The sequence below is a fragment of the Dunckerocampus dactyliophorus genome, chromosome 5, assembly GCF_027744805.1.
Source record: "Dunckerocampus dactyliophorus isolate RoL2022-P2 chromosome 5, RoL_Ddac_1.1, whole genome shotgun sequence".
Taxonomy (NCBI): Eukaryota; Metazoa; Chordata; class Actinopteri; order Syngnathiformes; family Syngnathidae; genus Dunckerocampus; species Dunckerocampus dactyliophorus.
In genome coordinates, this window is record NC_072823.1 from 31,079,568 (window position 1) to 31,100,579 (window position 21,012).

Consider the following 21,012-nt stretch of genomic DNA (forward strand, 5'->3'; position numbering starts at 1 on the left):
ACCACAAAACATAGACTTGAAAACAGGCACTCTCACAAGTTATAAGTTACAAAATATGAAACTAAGCAATTATGAATAGTGAAGAATTGTTACGTGGGACAAAGGTTGTCATTTGGAAAGGAAATAAGACGAATTGGACTCGGTTGAACACAGTGGCCGCTAGAGGTCAGTGTTTGTCGAGTGTATTTTGAAAAGTCTTCTCATAGAAACTCTAATCCCAGCAATGCAGTTGCAACAATTTAAATTCAATCGACTGTACAACAAAATGTGTCTGTAAGCAGCCATCACGGTGTTGTGGCATTGAAAGGCGGCGCCCAATCGGGGTACACGTCCAGAGAGAACAACGGAACGCCCCACGTCGTCACAGCCAATAGGACTGCGAGGAGGCCGATCACGTTGGTGCCTAACCCCGCCTTCACCTGCAGCCACAGACCAAGGTGGAGGTCAGCATAAAAAGTGACATTCAGCCCGTGCTTGATGTATACTGTATGTGTCTTCCTATGTCTACCGACCATGTCCATCACGTTGAGGTGTCCGTAGGCAAAGACGACGGCGTTTGGTGGATTGGACACCGGCAGCAGGAAGGAGAAAGACGTGCACAACGTGGCCGGGATGAGGACGTACAGCGGGTTGACGTGGATGGCTTCAGCCTGAGGAGCGTTTAAGATCAAGGTGACGTCTATCAGGACATCATGTAGTTGCTCATCTACAAACAAACCATCTACTCCACAGGAAATCATGGAAATAGTCTGTTCCAGGGTCAAACCATGGCCATCATACGACGTCATAACATTTCATGTATGTAAAACGTGTGTGTGTGTGTGTGTGTGCATGCGCATACTTTTAGAGCAGAAAGCATGTCATGCATTACATTGCTAGCATTGAGGCTGACTCGGCCATGCGATGACTGTTGCCAGGTGACTGCAGGTCTTAAAAAGTGAGCAGCAAACACTGATAACGTGTGTGTGTGGCCCACCAGAGGTGAGAGGATGGGGAGGAAGATGGTGATAGTGGTGGCGTTGCTGGCCAGCTCCGTTACTGTGGTGACGATGATGCAAGCCACGGCGATGGTCGCCAACACGGGGAGGTGGCCCAGCGGCGTGAGCAGCTCAGCGACCCACCGAGACAAGCCTGACTCCTGCACGTACAATGACCATTTTTTTAATGTCTCTCATGAAAACGGGGGCGTCCAAAGTGCCCAGGGTCCAGCTCTTTTTTTTAATGGCTCTCAGCATATTGTAAAAATAAAATGAACTGACACACTGCCAGTCAAAAGTTTGGAGACACTTTGTCACACAACAACATGGTAAAGTGTCTCCAAACTTTTGACTGGTAGTACCTAATGCAGTGGAAAGTCTCCTGCAGGCTTATCCGGCAGAGTAAACGTGACTGTTCCTGTCATTAATATTCAAATGAGGACTCAGGACTCTAAAACATGTCAAGCAGGTTCTGGTGGACCTGACAGGTTTGACATAAATGAACTTCCTGCTTAGGCGTGTGAGCACGATGTCTCCCTCCAGTGGAAGTCAGAGGAGGAGCTACTCACATTTTTGGTGTGCATGTTTTTCTGACCCATAAACGTCCATGAAGCTCTCGACAGACTTTATTTGGAAACTCACCTTCGTACCTTCAGCCAGAGCAAAGCCTCCTCCCACCAGCAGAGCCACTTTCCAAGGCATGGTGGCCTGGAAGTCCTCCCAGGAGATCATGGTCTCTGCAGGAAACAGACATCATTTCCGGCCGTTTCTACAAAGAAACATGTCAAGGTTTACCATATTTGTGTGAGGGCCCATAGGCTGGCACCAGGAAGAAGAGGAGTCCAAGGAGAAGAGCCACGGTGGCGTCAGAGATGAAGCCGGAATGACTAATGATGGAGACAACAAACGTGAAGGCCATCAAACGCTACGCGGCGTCTTTCGTGTGCCGGACAAACATGGCTGAAACTCACTGAGGGAAGAAAGAAGACCATCCTGGAATGAAGCCTGGGGATCTGGTCAACCACAGCAAGACCATCAGCAAGAAAACCACCAGAGTGAACACCTCCTGGCAGCTGCCAATCAACACATGAGGGATCACATGAATGGACCGCATGACTGGTGGCAGGCACCAACAGATGAATGAATTAACACGGAGGGATGAAGGAATGACTTTAGTGAATGTACAAATAACATGACGATATGAATGGGTGAAAGCATGAATGGATAAACCATTGATAAAATTAAAGGATGAATAATTGGTCGAAAACATCGCTTATCCTCATTAGGGTCGCGAGGGTACGCTGGAGCCTATCCCAGCTGACTTTGGGCGAGAGGCGGGGTACACTCTGGACCGGTCGCCAGCCAACTGGTTGACAACATGAATGGGTGAATGAAGCGCATTAATTGCTATAAGAAAAGTAAATGACTCGTGACGTGAATGAATGAATGCTGATTGGTGACATGAGCAGGTGAATTAGGTTGATGGATGAATGAACAGGTATACAAATTGCATAAATATGCATTAGTACATGAAGCAATGCCTGGTGACATGAATTAATGAATACAATGGGTGAATGAAAAACCAGATGTTTGGTCGAGTGGTTAGCATGTTGGCCACACAGTCAGGAGATGGGGAAGATCTGGGTTTGAATCTCCTCTGGGCATTTCTGTGTGGAGTTTGCATGTTCTCCCCGTGTGTGTGTGGGTTTTCTCCGGGTACTCCGGTTTCCTCCCACATTCCCAAAACATGCAGGTGAGGTTAATTGGAGACTCTAAATTGTCCATAGGTATGAATGTGAGTGTGAATGCTTGTTTGTCTATATGTGCCCTGTGATTGGCTGGCCACCAGTCCAGGGTGTACCGCGCCTGTCGCCCCAAGTCAGCTGGGATAGGCTCCAGCATGCCCCTGCGAGTATCGAGCAGCATAGAAAATGGATGGATGGAATGATTTAGACATGCATAAAACAGCCCAAATGCTAACATGTTAACAGCATGCTAACATCAAAATTGCAGAGACTGTCCTAGTGTTCCTACATCATGCCATGTCTGTATTTGTACGTGGGCATGAGTAAAATCGCTAAAATGCTAACATGCTAGCTGTTAGCATGCTAGCACCTAGCAATATCGCACTAAGTACCGAAAGTACACCAGTTCTGTAGTGTACCTACATCGTACCATGGGGAAATTTTCTGCTGTTAGCAAGCTGCTAGCATCAAAAGTGGGAATCAACAATTGATATATGAATAAATAAATAAATGCTGATTGATCACCAGAATGGATGAATGAATGAGATCTGAATCAATGTAGTGGCACTACTGATGACACGAAAGGATGAACTGTGTATTAATTGATGAGAGAATGAATGATGACATGCGTGACTGAACACATGAATGAGTATGAGCGCTATTAAGCACACACAGAGAAAGAATGAATGAGTGAGTCATCACCTCATAGGTCCGAGTGCTCTGTATTCGTCTTTGATGACTTGACTTGTCGCCTTTTCCCTGTCTGAGTGTTCGCCTCTGCGTCGCCATAGCGACCGCACGCTAGGACACACGGCCGCCACGTTAGACGACACACAACCTGCTACCCTGACCGAGCGAGCGGGCATGCGAGAGGCACGTGACTCACTCTGGGCCAATGAAGAGCCAGCAGAGCCACGCCCAAGTGAGCAGCATCATGAGCGCACTGATGGGCAGGCACAGCAGCAGCCAGTTCCCAAAGTGGATGCACTTGCATTCTGGGTAAATTCTGCGTTGGAAACACCCAAAGACAACAGTAGGATGATTGACGTCTAACGTGCGCTTCGATCACAACTCACTGATGAAGATACTCCGAGAAGATGAGGTTGGGTGACGTTCCCGGCAAAGTGGCGATGCCGCCGATGTTGGACGAGTAGGCCACGCTTATGCACATGGCCTTGCAAATCCTGTTGTCACGTACACTCCTGCTAGGGGGCGCTGACACCTGATAACACCATCATGGACGTGGGGAGCCGCATGAGAGGTTAGTAACTTAAAGGGTGCCTGACTTGACTCATCAACTTTGCTTCAATACTATTCTTTGTAATTATGTTCTACACTGTTCCATTTTCGAAAGCGAACAGTAAATTTGCAAAAATGACATTTCCAGTTCATGACACCAGCCAGAACTAGCTCTCGCAGCTAAGACACATTTCTGGAAGCGACGTCATCAGGGTGCTATCGCTCAGGTAAACAAACACGGCTGTGTACGAGACAGAGGATGTTTACAGTGATTTTAGCCAAGATTTGAGCTATGTGTCAATAGTTTGAGGAATGAGAAACATTTGGACATGAAATCGAGAACTTGCAGAAGCCTTAAGACATGGAGATGAAGATCGGTCGCATTCAAAACACAGAATGGGGAAGATGTGAGAAGATGTTTACATAACATGTATAATGCTTCGCAGCCTTGTCGCTATCATGGAATAGTGTTAAGAAGACATTATTTACATAAGACACGACTTACTCTCTTCTGTGGCAACTTTGACATAGTGGTCATTCTTTGTTGTCTTGGTTTTTTCTTGTGCACCGGCGGAATAGCATCCTTTTTCAAAACACGTTTATACCGTACTTTCAAGCCGAATGCTTCTTGTGCAGGTGTTTCTTCAAAGCAGTCGTTAGTGAAATGATCACTGCAAAGGACAGAATTCGAGGTGGGCATCCATTTGTCTCCTGATCTCTGCACTTTTGTCTTAGCCTTCCTCTTTTGGAAAAGAAAAGAAACTTTCGGTTTCACTCGGACAGTATGAACATCCAGCAGCAACACAACATTTTGGCATGACTCCTATTTTGATGACAAAGATACTGAGTCAAGTCCACCATCTACCTTGAGATGTGTTTGTTTTCTCTGCTTTAGCTGAGAGGTGTCACCCTGATGACATCACACCGGGAAATTAGGCTGACCTGCGAGAACTAGTTCGTCATGGCTGGCGCCATCGACTGTAAATGTCATTTTTGCAAATTTACTGTTCGCTTTCAAAAATGGAACAATGTAGAACATAAGTACATACCATGTGTAACATATTTAAGCAAAGTTGATGGATGATGTCAGGGACCCTTTAAGAAGCCCTGCCCAAAGTCATGTCATGTCCAGTCGAGTCCATTTCAGAACAGTCCAACATGAGGGATGCAGTTTTGCACCTGAGTGGCGTCTGGCGATGACGTCGCTGATGAGGATGTTTCTTCTAGACCTTCCCTGAAAGAAAGTTGAGTGTTCACACCTTCTAGTGCGACAAGAACCAAGATTTTGATCGGAACAGGATGTTCACTTACCTCACACGTCCTTTCACATTCTCAATGTGGACCTCTGCACACACACACACACACACACACACACACACACACACATGAATGTACTTGGATGTAGAACTTGACCAAGCTATGAGAAATGTAAAGTGTTTACCGTCGAGTTGCAGACCGCAGTTGTTGTCTCTGCTCATCCCCTCGTCGACCCTCAGGATCTGCTGCAGGACGGCCTCCACAATGGGCATCACCATGGTGACAGCGGAAGTGTTATGCACCCACATGGAGAGGAAGCCGCAGCCACACATGAAGCCCAGCATCAACCTGCAGCGGGAACGCGAGTTAGCCAACATGAAACACGTACACTCTTTCATTTTTGGTACGCACCACGCTGGGTTGACCCCCACCAGGGTGACCAGCCTCAAGGCGATCCTCCTGTGAAGACCCCACTTTTCGATGGAGGTGGCCAGGCAGATGACGCCAACCAGCAGGAAGTGGAAGTCCTTGAAGTACGCCATTGCCACCTGGAAGTAAAATGAGCGGTCAACATCCAGCTTTGTTTAGCTCTGCATGCACTTTAAAATGCTACTACTCAGCTATTGGTTTGGAAGTCATTCGTGTTACACTTGCTGCACTGCTGTTTACAGTCAACTTCATCCATCCATCCATCCATCCATCCATCCATCCATCTTCTTCCACTTTTCCGAAGTCAGGTCGCAGGGACAGCCGCCAAACTAGAAAAGCCCAGACTGTCTTCTCCCCAGCTACTTTGTCCATCTCCTCATAGGGGATCCCGAAGCGTTCCCAGGCCAGTTGAGAGACATAGTCTCTCCAACATGTCCTGGGTCCTCCAGGGACCCCCTCCTTGCTAGACATTCTCCATTCTCACCTGTGTGGCGTCTGGGAGGCATCCCGACCAGATGCCCGAGCCTTCGCATCTGGCTCCTCTGAACGTCCTCCTCCGAGTTTATCCCAGATGACTCCACCCGATCCCTCAGGGAGAGCCCAGCCACTTAATGGAGGAAACTCCATTTCCACTGCTTGTACCTGCGATCTTGTCCTCCTGGTCACCACTCAGAGCTCATGAGCATACATGTGGGTAGCAACGTAGATGAACAGGTCAATTCACAGCTTTGTTTTTCAGCTCACCTCCCTCTTCACCACAACGGACCAATGCAGAGTCTGCATCACTGTCGAACTTCTCCGCTTGGGGGAGGATCTCATCCCTAGCCTGCAAATGGCACTCTACCCTCTTCCAGGTGAGAACCACCACCTCAGATTTGGAGGTGCTGATTGTCATCCTGGCCGCTTCACACTGCAAACCAATCCAGAAAGTGCTGAAGGTCCCAGCCCCATCATGCCTGCAGGACCACATCATTCGATCATTCAAGACTCAATCCTGCAGCCACAAAACCAGATCCCCTCATCGCCCTGACTGAGCCTACAAATCCTGCCCGTATGTGACAGAACAAAAAAAAAACTGAATCGGTGGCAAAGAGCAGCCCTGGCGGAGCTCGACCCTCACTGTAAAAGAGTCTGACTTACTGTCGGTCGTACAGCGATACCCCATACTCCTGGTGTACCCCGACAGGATTCCTCGAAGAACACGGTCGAATGCCTTTTCCAAGTCCACAAAACACATGTAAACTGATGTGGAAACTCGCATGCACCCTCAAGTACCCTGCCGACAGTATAGAGCTGGTCCACAGTCCAAGGAGCAGGACAAAACCACACCTCTCCTCCTGAATCCAAGCTGTAACTATCCTCCCCAGAAACCCCGAATAGACCTTACCAGGAAGGCTGAGGAGTGTGATCCCACGATAGTTGGAGCCCTCCGATCCCCCTTCTTGAAAAGGGGAATTACCACCACGGTCTGACAATCCACAGGCACCACCCCCGATGTCCATGCAATGCTGCAGAGTCGTGTCAACCAAGACAGCCCGACAGCATCCAGAGTCTTGAGGAAACTCGTCCCCTCCTGGTGTCCTGCCACCTAGACGCTTTCTGACCACTTCGGCAACCTGGGTCCCAGAGATAGGAGAGCCTATCATAGAGTCCCCAGGCACTACTTCCTCATTGGAAGACGTGTCTGTGGGATGAAGGAGGTCTTCAAACCTTCGCAACTCCTCCCACCAATCCACAACATCTCGAGTTGAGGTCAGCAGCACGCCATGCCCACCATACACCGAATTAACGATACATTAGAGCACTGAAGAGAAACTGATTATTAGTAAGACATGAGGGTGAAACTCACGGCGGAGGACTTCATGATGCCAAAGAAGGGAAAGAAGATGGCGGGAAACATGGCGGTGATGGCCAGGGGGATGCACTCCGTGGTCCAGAACAGCGCCATCAGCAGAAGCACAAAGCCGCATTCAGCCTCCTGCAGGGAAAAATGTCACAGGCGACTGCCATGGAAACGTGGGAGCGGGTAAAAAAAGAGACCATGACGTTGCACTAGCCTTGGTGCCGACCACGAGAGGAAGAGGAAGCAGCAGCGGCGGCGTGAGGAAGATCGGCGCCAGGCGGCGATAGTTCCACGCCGCGCTTGTCAGGTTCCTCCACATGCTTCCTCTGGAGGTTAAAGGTTACGGATGCATGCCGGCTGTGTGAGATGGCAAAGCTTCATGGTCGTTACCTGCGGTGTGAGATAAGCACGTGACATACACTATGGGAGGTGGACTTTAAGAACATGGATGGCTCGCCTCATTGCGGGCTTACTCGGCATTTATCAATACCATTAACGTGGACAAACGTCCTGTTTTCACAGTTTTCCCAGTCCTGCCTTCTGTTATCTCAGGACATGTCCTGTTTTCTGTTTTCTCAAGACATGTCCTATCTTCCCAGGACATGTCCTGTTTTCTGTTTTCTCAAGACATGTCCTATCTTCCCAGGACATGTCCTGTTTTCTGTTTTCTCAAGACATGTCCTATCTTCCCAGGACATGTCCTGTTTTCTGTTTTCTCAAGACATGTCCTATCTTCCCAGGACATGTTCCGTTTTAAGTTTTCTCCTGACATGTGCTGTTTTCCCGGGATAAGTTCTGTCCTGGGTTGTTGTTTTTTTTTTAGAAAGTGATGAAAATGTCCTGCTTTTCATTAAATTGAGCGGCATTAGGGTACTTGTTTGTTGAATTATCGTAACAATTGCCATCATTACATTGACAAGTTTGTGAGAGCTTTTTTTTGTTAAAGCTGTGTTTGCTAATATTATTTCATATTTTGTCGTTTATTAACTTAGCTATTATTCTCCAACAGGCTGATTTTTCTAACACAGGAGAAATAACCTAAATAACATCGTAAGAGGAAAGCAACCGCAACTAAAGCAAACTTTTGTTTGTTTTGTCATTTGTCTCATTCACGGTCATTCAAATGAGGTCAAGTCTGGTTTTGGTTGGACTCCTCTGGACTCACCATCTCGATCACAACGTTGTGGAGGTGCAGATGGCGTCATGAGACCAACAGCAGCTGGCTAACATGCTAACTAGTGTCTTACCTTGTCAAGTTCTGATGGAGAGATGTCTTTTGAATAAATTCCATAAATCAGGATGAAGACTGAGAATGAAAATGTGTCATGAAAAGAGTGCGAGCAGAGCGTCTCACCTAAGATCTCCTCGTCCCTTTCAGTCGCATGCTGGGAAGCGTCGTGGCGTCTTGGCTCCTGCAGTCATTGCTCACACGGCAGGTGTCTTTTGGCCGTCTTATCTTGCAGTTAAACAGTGGCCAGCTCTCCTCTTGACCTTTGAACTTTCAACTGATGTCTCCAATGGGGTACAAAATACAAGAAAGTCACCAAAGGCTCCACTTCTTTCGGTGTTTCCTAGCAACACCTGTTTGGACCTCTTTCATGAGTTTTGTTTCTTAGGTACGCTGACAAAAATACCATAGCAGTTGAAGAAAACACCGTCTTACATACATTGTTATGTATACACCAGCAAAAATGGCACATACCATGTCTTACATATACTGTCTGACATACTGTACACTGTCTTATACAGGGTGATTCCAAAACAATACGTCAAAATAATTACGCACTTATTCCGTTTCAAAGCATTGTAATGGACTGAATCAGCGGCCATTGGATTGGGGAGTCACCCAGGTTTGAGTGGGTGTGAACGTCACAGCAGTGGTGACGTACTCCTCTCACGCCGTTCTATTGTCAAAAAGAAATACGCTTTCTCACACATACAGGGCGTCTAATACACAGTGTCTTAGGTATACTGTCTTGTCAGAAATACACTCTTACACGCACCGTCTGACAGTCAGTCTTACATACTGTATACTGTGCGTTCAGAATGACCGTGTCTTACATACACAGTGTCATACTCACCGTGTGAGGAATGGTTGATGGTGAAGTCATGAAAGGTTCCATGAAGCGAGCAAGGCAACATGTGGAGGATGCACACTGAGCTCTTCGCCAGGTGAAGCGCGACGACGCGACAGCCTCAGGCAAGCTCTGCTTAATCCGCCCATGGACGTCTGCGGGCCTCCCTGACACACCCGTCAGGTAATGTTCACACACCAGCTCACCAGCGACCATCGTGATGTGAAATGTTAGTAACAGCTCTGGGTATGATACGGTACACTTGTAAAACCACAATAATAAACATACTGTATTCGCAGGCAGGGACCTGTTTGGATGTTTGGTTGGATTATCTCCTTTTCTGTCATTACTTCCTGTTTGGTGCTTTTATTTTGTTACGTCTGTTTCCTGTTTGCACCGAATGTATTACCTTCACTCTGATTAGAGGGAGCCGCGGAATGTACCTGTCTGATTTGAAATTATGATTCTATTTCGGCTCAGCCGGTAACTATAGCTACCCGTGTGATGGATACATTCCGCTGCATCCCTGTCAGCTGTTTTCCTGCATGTTTCCTGGTATCATTCTCCTTTTCTTGTGCGTTCCTGTACCTTCTAACCTTTTTCTTATACAGCGTCAGGCAAAATGATCTGACACATTTGTAGGTTAAATAAAAGGCAAATAAAGTCAAGAAACAAGAAAGTGTTTTTATTTTGGAAAAGTACATATAATGCCATTCTGTTTCATTATGTTTTCAAAATAAAATCAGTCAAATGGGATCCATTACGTCCACACACTCAATGCAGATCCAGTAGCTGTGAAGTTGGTGACCATAACAAGATGGTGTTTGCTGCTACGGATCATGTCTACCAAGGTTGAAGTGCAAACGGAACGCTCGTTGTGTTGCAGTTACAGATTCCTTTGTTTTGATCAACGTTTCCACAATGAAAGCGCGATGCTCAGCAGTCCAATTCATGGCAGCAACTGAAAAAGAAACCAAAAACAATGGCATTGTAAAGAAACAAAGCAAAATGGCCTTATATGAAAATAATGGCATTATATGTACTTGTTGAAAATAAAAACACTTTTTTGTTTCTTTACTTTATTTGCCTTTTATCTAAACTACAAATGTGTCAGATCATTTTGCCTGACCCTGTATTTGTGTGTTGTGCCACTCCGTGTATAGCGTCTTTTTTGTAGCCTGGATGAGGCAATTTCAGTAGAAATTGCGTGTGAATGCTGAAGCTGAACTGAAATGCAGAATGTTGAAATCTGAGAATCAAACAACCGAGGATCAAACCAGCAACCATCAGTTTGACGAACGACCACTGCACGACCTGAGCCGTGCCACCGCGCACAGAATAAGCAGAATGTGATGTCATCATGTCGCCAAACAATTTAGCAGACATCCATCACCTGTAATCTCCTTAACTGGTCAGGACGCAGATAAAAAATAGACCCAATTGATTTTGTTGAGGCTGAAACAAAAGACGCTCAACTGGTGTGCAGCCAAAGCTCGGGAGGCCGCCGGGTGTTTAAGGTGGGATTGTGGTCCGACCCGACCAAAGACCGGGCTTAGCTCTGACAATGGCGCATGTAACCCGGCCATATTTCACATGACGCCTACACGCGCCCCCATCCCTCCGCCGGCATCCCAAAGCGAGTCAGGCCTAAATATAAAAGGACTTGTGTAGACTTTTGGGGAGAGTGCGTCGTCGTGTGAGCTGCTCTCAGGTAAGAAATTAAACATTAAATTTCGATTTGGGGGGTTGGGGCGACCTCTGGAAGTAACCCAGGGAAACACATACGCTACAAAGATGCTGACGTGACAAGTTAATCGGCATGGTAACCAGCAGGCATCATCACTTCCTGCATGATACATGACTGCTTTCACTGCTGCCAGTTGTCCGTATTTTGTTGTTGTTGTTGTTTGCTTGTTTTGACGCCAAAAGTTTCCCTATTTTCTTCCTGTGCTGCATTGGTGACAGATTTGACATGAAAAAAATAGTGGAAAATCCTGAAAGTTGCAACCTCAGTCATATTGACTAAAATATGAAAAATCTTGGAGCCGAATAAATGTGATGTTATCCCAAATTTGATTTTGTTTCTTGAACAAAATAACTGATTGGCCTAATGGGGGCGGATCTCGAAGCAGTGCAGTGTGTTGATTGGTGGACAGAGAATGTTCACTTCCAGAATGGAAACGCTACAAGAAAAATAAAAAATGAAAAAAACACAAGAAGAAACCATGTTGTTGAATTGATCGGGGTACAATGCACAGTGGCTACCCAAAGGGGGCGGAGCTGGAAACAGTGCAGTGTGTTCATTGGTGGACTGAGAATGTTGACTTCCAGAATGGAAAGGAGAAAAAGAAAACAAGAAGAAAACTCCAGTGTTGTCCTTTGTTTACTTTGTTGAATTGATTGCACAGTGTTAGGGCACCCAGAGGGGACGGAGCGAGAAAGTGCGCTGCATGTTGATTGGTGGACAGAGAATGTACACTTTGGATAATATTTCCATGAGCTGAGACGTTCCTCCTGCGTGCAGACATGAACACGTATGAAGAATATGGAGAGGACGAGATCAACGGTTACATCATCCAGCGCAGCATCCATGACGCCTGCCAGGAGGCCTTCCTCAAATCACCCGCCAGGTAGGCCAGGAGTCCGCAATGTTGCTCCAATGTGTCATGGCTGCCCTTCCTTCCCTGACTGTCCACGCCAACATTAGCTTGGCAGCATCCACCGATGAGAACCTGAGAGTGCTGGCGGCCATCGAGCAAGGTAGGAAACATCCATCCATAAGGGCTGTCTACCTCGAGTCTGTCATTCACGCATCCCGTCTCCATGGCCACCAGGTGAGGTGTCCACGCTGAGGGAGATGCTGAGACACACGTCCGCCTTCAAGGAGGTGGACAGTCGCGGTTGGCTTCCCCTCCATCGAGTCGCTTCCCAGCCAGTTCTGGAAGTCCTGGAGACCGTCCTAGCATGTGAGTCTACCGGCTCCCTCAGATCACGCCATCCAGCACCAACGTGGAGGACGAATCCATGAAAACATCCTTGAGCTGCACATAGCGCTAAATCCATATCTAGGGCAGCGGCGCCCAAACTTTAACTTGGCTATTAGCAACCCACATGTGCTCTACTGTGAGCAGGTCTGGCAGCCATCTTGGAAAGGTCCAGCTTCATGCTGCATTGTACAGTGGGGCAAACTGCAGCTATTTTGCTTACAAAAGTGGCTTAAACTCCTCAAAGTTCTCACTTTTAACCCAAAATGAGATTTTTGTTCAATTTGTCAGAAACAAATACAGTAATCCCTCACTCCTTCAAATTTCACAGCTTGACTCAATTGTGAGTTTTCAAAAATATATGAATTGACAAATCACGCTGTTTTGTGGTTGAATAAAACCAATTATTAGTAAAAAAAAACTAAAAAAGCATATTGAAGCAAATGTTAGGTATTTTCTGCCTAAATTAAGCATTTTCAAGCATAAAAATGAAGTAAAATACAAGTATAAGGCATTCAGAAGATACACTGAAAGTGATTGTGATATGTAGTATTGTACATTGGTCACTAGGTGTCACTAATGTAACTGTAATGTTGAGCAAGACACCAAAGCACCAGCACAATAATCCCTACCACGAGCTACCGTAGCAGCCGTAACCCACGCCAAGCTAAAAGTCAACTCTGAACCCTTGACATCACTTCCTGTTCCCTTACCCTTCAGCTCTGTAGCACTACAACATATTTACAGCAACACACACGAGCATGAGCCCTATTAAAGCTCATTTTGAATATGTATAGGGGCAATAAAAGGCATTCTATTCTATTCTATTTATGTCTTACTTTGTCTTATTATACCTACTATATTGGGTAATAGGAGTGTAAAGGCAACTATGGGGTGTTATCTCATGTCGAGAGGGCTCAAATAATGTTAAAAAGCGTATTTAGAAGGTTGGAAACAGGTTTTCTATCTCTTATATATCTTATTGTCTCATATGATGTCTATTATACTGGGTAATAGGAGTGTACAGGTGACTGTAGGGGTGCTATTTCATGTCTAGAGGGTTCTAATAATGTTAAAAAGCGTATTTAAAAGGTCATAAACAAGTTGTCTTTGTCTTATTTTGTCATATGATGTCTACTATATTGGGTAATAGGAGTGTAAAGGTGACCATAGGGGTGTTATTTCATGTCTAGGGGGCTCTAATAATGTTTTTAAAAGTATTTAGAAGGTTGTAAAGTTGTTTATGTCTTATTTTCTCCTATTATGTTGACTATATTGTGTAATAGGAGTGTAAAGGTGACTATAGGGGTGTTATTTCATGTCTAGAGGGCTCTAATAATGTAAAACAAAAGTATTTAGATGGTTGTAAAGTTTTTTTATGTCTTATTTCTCTTATGTCGACTAGATTGGGTAATAGGAGTGTAAAGGTGACTATAGGGATGTTATTTCATGTCTAGAGGGCTCTAATGTTAAAGAGTGTACTTAGAAGGTTGTAAATAGGTTTTCCATGCTCTAACTACAAAAATAATCATTTATAAATGATGAATCCTATGTCAGAAGCAATTACCCACAATAAACGAGGGATTATTGTCCATCCACGTTTTTTTTTAACATTCCACTTTGTTCAACCCTGTCAACCCTCCCATTTGAATAGTTTTCCGTATTTTAACTGTCATGAAAAATCACCTCCAGTCCTCTCGGGCAACATCAGCATAATACATCCTGTGGCTGGTAAAGTCAGAACTTCAAAATAAAAGCACACCCATAAAATAACACAGTTCACGTCACGGGGGATGGTTGAAGATTCTGGCGGAAAAAACGAAACACCGGAATTTCTGACATTTTTTCCAAAAATGTTCCTTATTTTCAAATGTACATGTTGACAGGAAGGGTCCAACCTCCCTGCTTCCTTGAATGCAGCAGAGATCTGCCATTGTTGCGCCGAAACTATTTTCTGTTGTATTGCAGAAGGGAAGTCGTGCGTGTAAGTATGAGTCATACGTGTAACACGCTACATATTCCCCGCAGGATTCCAGGAGTGCTTTGTGTGTGTTCATGGATGGCAGCTGATGTCTAAAATAACATGTGATTCATATTTGTTTGGGCCCCCTCCCAACCCCCTCTCACCTGCCAGGTTAGCGCAGCTGTCAGCCCCTCAGTGACCATTATAACCCTGTGTGTGTGTGTGTGTGTGTGTGTGTGTGTGTGTGTGTGTGTGTGTGTGTGTGTGTGTTTTAGGTGAAGGGCTGAGTCTAGAGGAGAAGACTGGGGTGGGCGGAGAGACGCCGCTCACCTTGGCGGTTAAAGGCGGCCTGTCGAGGAACGTGAGAAGCCTGCTGGCGCACGGGGCGTCGCCGCACACCGCCAACGCCAAGAACGAGTCTCCTCTGTTGCTAGGTAACTGACTAGCTCCGCCTCCACTCATCAAACAGCTTCTCTACGACATGTTAGCATGTTGCCTCCGTGTCACGTTACTCTTACCGGTCAGCGGTGAGGGCGGCGTCCTACGTGATGACGTCCACACTGGTGTCGCACGGCGCCTGGGTGGAGCAGGTGTGTCGAAAGAAGTGGACGGCCATGCACGAGGCGGCCAAGGTGGGCCACGTGGACGTCCTGATGCTCCTGCTGAGGAACGGCGGACGTGTCAACCAGAAGGACATCACCGGCGTGACGCCGTTGGCCGTGGCCGCAGAGCACGGACACTTCGCTGTCACGGAGATTCTGGTCAACTGTGGTGAGTTTTGAGGTGGGGTCTCCGTGGAGACGCTGCCACGTGATCAACTGCATCTTTGTGGTCTTCTTGTTGTTCAGGCAGCAGAGTGAACTCTCAGGCTTGTAACGGGGAAAGTGTGCTGTTGGACGCGGCCGGCTCAGGAAACACGTCCTGCATTCAGCTGCTGTTGGACAACGGAGCCAACCCCAACATGCCCAGCATCACCGGACACCTGCCCATCCACAGGGCCGCCTACGCCGGATGCTACGAGTGAGGAAGATGGATGCTTGTGTTGATTTCATGTTGGAGGCATGCACGTATGGCTGAATGGATGCACTGGAGGGTGGGTGGATAGATTTACGTATGGATGCTACATGTGTGGTTGGATGTGTAGATGGAAGGATAAAGGGATGGATGATGGATGGATGGATATTGGATGTGTGGGTTGATTTGTGGTTGGATGGATGTATTGGTCAATAGCTGGTGGCTGGATGAATGTACATATGTTGGATGTGTGAGTGGATGTGTTTATGGACGGATGGAAGGAAAGGTGGATGTTGGATGTACAGTATGCATGAAAGACTGGATGGATGTTGTCGGTGTGGTTGGATGTGTTGATGGAAGTATGGATGCTTGGATTTGTATACGTGCTTCTGGAGGGGTGGATGGATGAATGATGGGTGGACGTTGGCTGTGTGGTTTAATGTGTTGATGAAGGATGGATGGTTGGAGGAAGGAATGTACAGTATGGCTGCTGGCTGGATGCATTTATGGATGGATGAATGGAAGGATGTGTAGGAGTTCCTACCTTCACCGATGGTCATGAGCTTTGGGTAGTTGACCGAAAGGATGAGACCACGAGAAACAAGCGGCCGAAATGAGTTTTCTCTGTAGGGTGGCTGGGCTCTCCTTTAGAGACGAGGTGTGAAGCATTGTCATCCGGGAGAAACTGCTCCTCCGCACTGAGAGGAGCCAGATGAGGTGGCTCAGGCATCTGGTCAGGAAGCCTCCCGGATGCCACCCTGGGGAGGGCACATCCGAATGGTAGGAGGCCTCGGGGAAGACCCAGGACACTTTGGAAAGACTATGTCTCTCCCTTAGGGGTAGGGTGGAAGGTCTGTCATCTGGGATAGACTAGTAGGAGGACATGCTTAGGTTCCTCCGCAACCCGACCTCGGATAAGTGGAAGAAGATGGATGGATGGATTGATGGATGGATGGATGTGCTGGGTGACAGTCAAATAAAGGTGTCATGAATATGAAATCTAAGGGGGTTCCTTGTGGTTTGTTGTTGTGTTCCATGATCAGAGCTCTGAAGATGCTGATTCCGTTGACCACCAAGAAGGCCATCAAGGAGGCGGGACAAAGCCCGGTCCACTCTGCAGCCGAGGGGGGTCAGAGTCGCTGTCTGAAACTCCTGCTGTCGCGAGGCTTTGACGTCAACTACCGTATGAACACCAGAAACTCAGAGAACTATCGCGACATGAGGAAGAGCGCCTTGTACTTCGCCGTTTCCAATGGCGACGCAGAGTGCACTAGAGTCCTGCTGGCAGCCGGCGCCAAGACGGACCTGGACCCTCTGTGCTGCCTCCTGGTGGCGGTGCGCTCGGGACGCTACGAGATCGTCAAGCTGCTGCTGGCCGCCAAAGCGGATGTCAACTGTTACTTTGGCGTGGTGAGCGACACGCTGTTCCCCACGGCGCTGCAGTACTGCCTGAAGGACCAGGTGATGATGAGGCTGCTCCTCAACAACGGATACAAGGTGGAAAGATGCTTTCACTGTCGCCATGACGACGCCTGCCAGGGTACGGATGAGGCGGACGAGAAAATTCCTGTGAGTGGCAGCTGCTTTGTTTTGTTTGCAGGACAAACAGACGCATGTCCACATGAGAAGACATTCTCGGGCTACCACGGCAACAGGTGGCACTGTGCCCCCCCTCCCCCTTTCCACTAGCGGAAAAGACACAATGAAGTGTCAGTCATGTGATAGGATGTTTGTCCTCCACAGTTTTGTGACTTCATGAGCTTGTGTTGCCTGGTTCAGCTGGCGGGAGGTGTGGTGCGGACCCTGCTGGACTACGTGGACCACGTGCACATCTGCTCCAAGCTCAGACTCATCCTGGAGAAACAACCCGAGTGGACGCAAATACGTGACATCCTCAGTGAGTAACTTGGTCTTCCTTGCACGTCCGTGGACATTTGACACGCACGTTTCTGTGTCTTTTTGTCTTCATGTATCAATGTCCTAAAGTCTTAAAGTTGCTTCCATGTGTCTGTCTTTGCATGTCTTTATTTCTTCAAGTCCTCGCTTCTCTGTGTCCTCGGGTGTTCATTTCCATACCTTGATATCCTCTTACTTGAAGCCATCAGGTTCCAAAGACTTTGTGTCTCCAGGTCATCAGGTCTTCATGTGTTGTCCTCTTGTCTCCATGTCTTCTTGTAGTGTGTAAACAATTGATGTTTTGTCCACCTTGCTGTCCAGGTAGTCCTCGCTCCCTGGGCCACCTGTGCAGGTTGACCATCAGGAGACGTCTGACGCTCAAGAGACTCAACGACACCGAGGTCATGAACTCTGACCTTTTCCCTCCTGGCCTGAGAAGCTTCATCTTGTACCGCGACCTTGACCTCTACAAGGACAACCACTGACACCATTTTCCCTGAATTTTTCAGAATTACGTATGATGAATGATCAATTACTTAAATATGAATTATAACCAACTATTATTCACAACAATTACGACATTATCTTTTTCTACACTTTTTTCTACAAGTATTTCCTGTTTGTCGATAAAGTTCATGAGTGTTAGCAGGGGCGGGGCTTGTGTCACGCTGATGACGCCATGACAAGGGGGTCACAGGGTGAGGTGAAAACATCATCGCTATATGTGTGATGAATGCTAACGTTAATATTCATGTGGTCAGTCTTTGTTGTGGAAAACGTGCAGTGACATAGTCGTGATGTGCAGCGGGTGAGGGCTATAAATAGCGCCAGTGTGAGGGGGTGCGCACGTGTCTTCCTTCCAGCTGCCTCCGCCATTAATCAATCATCAATACTTCACATTAAAAATGCTGCATCCCATTTTATTCACGTAATCATGGCTAATTATTTGCCACTGTCCCTTACTAACCTTATAAATACCTCATTCTTACTCGTAGTGACGGCCCGTGACTTCCTGGTCGTCTTCTAATAATTAACCATTATCGATTAGTTGAGTCTGAAGCGGCTGCCCACCGTCGCCATCCAGCGGCCGTTAGAGGAAAGACGGCTTTGCAAACATCAGGAGTGTGGTACTAGTTAGCTGTACGCCCGCATAGTAAATACGTGTACTCCCACACTACAAATGGGAAGAATTATGTAAGAGATTTGAGGAGCCTAATAACGTGATGACTCGACCGATGACGTCACGACGTGTTAATGCGCCAACATGCAACAAGGCGTTTAGAAGCATTAAATAAAGCGCACTGGCAACAACGAGAGCACTCGCACGCAGTTTGCGGCTTCACACGCGAAGCACCAACACAAGCTGCGTGCAGTGCATTTAACACAAGATGGCGCCGTGCTCAAAGGTGGCCAATAATTCATACTGCGCATGTGCACGCCAATACAAGCGCAGTGTTTTAATGTTCCATTTTGACTGACACTGTCAGAGCTATATTAATCTAACGTTATTGTAACCCAACTCTATCTGTCACTCGTAGCTTTAGTATTTTGTGTGTAATTCCCTTGAAGGATTAAGATTACTTTCTTTCCCGCAGTGCCTCTAGTGACAATTCCAGGCTCAGCTCGTCATAGCTTGCATGAGGAAAGGAATATATCAAGATATGTACTTGCATGCTAACGTACAATACACGTGATCGAATGAATATGTTCATTTTCCCCCCAAAATAACTCCAAAATAACTAAAAAATTAGTCCCAGATCCAACTTAGATAAGTGAATTTCCGCAGAGTCGGATTCCTTCAGTATAAATGGAATATTTTGGTAGTTGGAGCATAAAAACCCCCTGTTTACAACCTTCGAAATGCACTTTTTAGTATTATTAGAGCCCTCTAGACATGAAATAACATCCCATTTGTCCCCTTTACACTCCTATTACCCAATACAGAAGACAAAATAAGGGAAAATAAGACATAAATAAGACTCATACAAATGTGTTCTGGTGCTGGAAGGAAGTGACATTGGGGGTCCAGGGTTGAGGTTTAGCTTGGTGTGGCGAACATTACAGTAACATCACTGACACCTAGTGACCAGTGTACAATACTATATATCACCACAACGTCTTCTGAATGTCTTATATTTGTATTTTCCTTCATTTAACCATTTTTATGCTTTAAAATGCATAGTTTAGGTTTATGTGCTTAAATATGCATCTGTTTTGATTGATTAATTGGCAGCATTCGACCACAAAACAGCATGATTTTATTCATAGGGATGCTTCGTTCAGGGTGTTATGCTGCCGATTCCAGTGCCGCTCATCCATGAGTGAAATCAGCCTATACCAACACCGATCACATTGATTAATTACAATTTTTTCAATAAACAGTGGTACCTTGGTTAACGTCTATCCCAGTTAGCACATTTTTCGGTAAACATCCAAAATTGTTGCTAAAATTTCGCCTTGGCTCGCATTAGCCCGTTTGTTTAGCGTCCAGTTTGTTCACGCCGACATCTTGGATTCATAAGACAAAATCTCGCAATACTTGCATGTGATCATGCAATGTATTTTGGGCTGCGGGCGCCATTTTAGGACAACAGCGTTTGTTCATATGAGAGTTGCTGCACAAACGAGAGGTACACGACGTAACAAACACATGGACCGCACAACAGAGAAAGGCCTCGGAGCGTACCGACACAAGGGCGCAAGACCTCCGCATTTTTCCGCTCAAAGAGAAGACCGTCATCAGTTCAGAGGTATCCAAATGTGACGGGAGCGGCCATGTCATCGGCTGCAGCAAGCATACACATCTACTCCATTTCCCGTGTAAGAGTGGAGGGTGACACTCGGCGTTTCTGCCTGTCTCATTTTACATTCATAACACTCATTTCAGCTTCCAACAACAAAACATAAGCGTTCAAACTTACTGTAGCATGTTGGCACCATCTGCAGTCAAACATGCTGTAGCACACGTCACCAGACACCTTATAAGGTGTCCTCGCCGGCACACTCCTGCGACGTCACTGTTGTCTCTAAAGGAAAATTTGCTTTGGTTAGAGTCCGTTTTGGTTTGAGTCGGACCTTCTGGGATGGACTAATGACGTCAACCAAGGTACCACTGTGTTTGTGATAAGTCCTATTGGTCGGGAGTGCCGTGTAAGGGGGGAAAGTCAGGACAATTGCACGATCTAACCGCTAAATGAGCAAAAAAATAGGTAGTTACTCATAAAATTGGCAATTCAAACAGTAACCCACCAGAAATGTTGTGCTGTTATTGCAGTCTTCATCCTTCCCTTTAAAAGACCGGACGTCTTGCTGAATGAACTTGCGATGGCGCATGGAACCTGGCCCAGCAGGGTGCACTGTCATCGGACACACTCTCCAAGCGCCCCGATGCACCGCCCATGAGGTTGGTAGAATCAGAATATTGAGTAGTTGTAGCCACCTGGCCTGGCCCAGTAAGGTGCACTGTAGTCGGACACACTCTTTGAACAACACCGGTGTGCCGCCATGTTCTCATGCCAGAATACCGAAAGCAAGTGTCTCCTCTTCAGACATTTGCTCACTTACTTACTGCGGATATAACTGCACCTACT

General features: G+C 46.7%; 2 protein-coding genes and 1 long non-coding RNA gene across 4 annotated transcripts; 2 read left to right on the forward strand and 1 right to left on the reverse strand.

Moving 5' to 3' along the window:
• Nucleotides 1-169: 169 nt before the first annotated feature.
• On the reverse strand, nt 170-10,148 carry slc13a1 (solute carrier family 13 member 1). 2 transcript variants are annotated; one of them, XM_054776320.1, is made up of 16 exons: nt 8,845-10,148; nt 7,705-7,880; nt 7,497-7,625; nt 5,630-5,766; nt 5,403-5,566; nt 5,273-5,306; nt 5,141-5,195; nt 3,799-3,944; nt 3,609-3,728; nt 3,425-3,523; nt 1,949-2,050; nt 1,773-1,864; nt 1,620-1,714; nt 977-1,138; nt 513-650; nt 170-419 (listed from the first exon to the last, which is right to left on the reverse strand). In XM_054776320.1, the coding sequence occupies exons 2-16, from the start codon at nt 7,807-7,809 to the stop codon at nt 285-287; spliced, it is 1,713 nt and encodes a 570-aa protein (XP_054632295.1). In that variant the 5' UTR covers nt 7,810-7,880; nt 8,845-10,148; the 3' UTR covers nt 170-284. The 2 variants fall into 2 exon arrangements, with proteins under 2 accessions (XP_054632295.1, XP_054632296.1); XM_054776321.1 differs by lacking the exon at nt 977-1,138.
• LOC129181305 (uncharacterized) lies at nt 540-1,245 on the forward strand. The gene is made up of 3 exons (XR_008570417.1): nt 540-672; nt 733-798; nt 980-1,245. It is a non-coding gene; the product is annotated as an uncharacterized LOC129181305 (long non-coding RNA).
• On the forward strand, nt 9,389-18,502 carry asb15a (ankyrin repeat and SOCS box containing 15a). Its single transcript, XM_054776345.1, has 10 exons — nt 9,389-9,748; nt 12,090-12,195; nt 12,273-12,325; nt 12,400-12,531; nt 14,788-14,946; nt 15,038-15,283; nt 15,361-15,532; nt 16,570-17,095; nt 17,270-17,423; nt 17,744-18,502. The coding sequence occupies exons 2-10, from the start codon at nt 12,092-12,094 to the stop codon at nt 17,905-17,907; spliced, it is 1,710 nt and encodes a 569-aa protein (XP_054632320.1). The 5' UTR covers nt 9,389-9,748; nt 12,090-12,091; the 3' UTR covers nt 17,908-18,502.
• The last annotated feature ends 2,510 nt before the right edge of the window (nt 18,503-21,012 follow it).

Excerpts from the sequence above, each read along its gene's own strand:
- slc13a1 (XM_054776320.1), bottom strand. The coding sequence starts at position 7,809 with ATGTGGAGGAACCTGACAAGCGCGGCGTGGAACTATCGCCGCCTGGCG. Across the intron at positions 5,307-5,402 it reads CTGCGGTCTGCAACTCGACG|AGGTCCACATTGAGAATGTG; the intron begins GTAAACACTTTA and ends GTGTGTGTGCAG. Across the intron at positions 651-976 it reads TCCCCATCCTCTCACCTCTG|GCTGAAGCCATCCACGTCAA; the intron begins GTGGGCCACACA and ends AACGCTCCTCAG.
- asb15a (XM_054776345.1), top strand. The coding sequence starts at position 12,092 with ATGAACACGTATGAAGAATATGGAGAGGACGAGATCAACGGTTACATC. Across the intron at positions 12,326-12,399 it reads GCTGGCGGCCATCGAGCAAG|GTGAGGTGTCCACGCTGAGG; the intron begins GTAGGAAACATC and ends CATGGCCACCAG. Across the intron at positions 17,424-17,743 it reads GCAAATACGTGACATCCTCA|GTAGTCCTCGCTCCCTGGGC; the intron begins GTGAGTAACTTG and ends CTTGCTGTCCAG.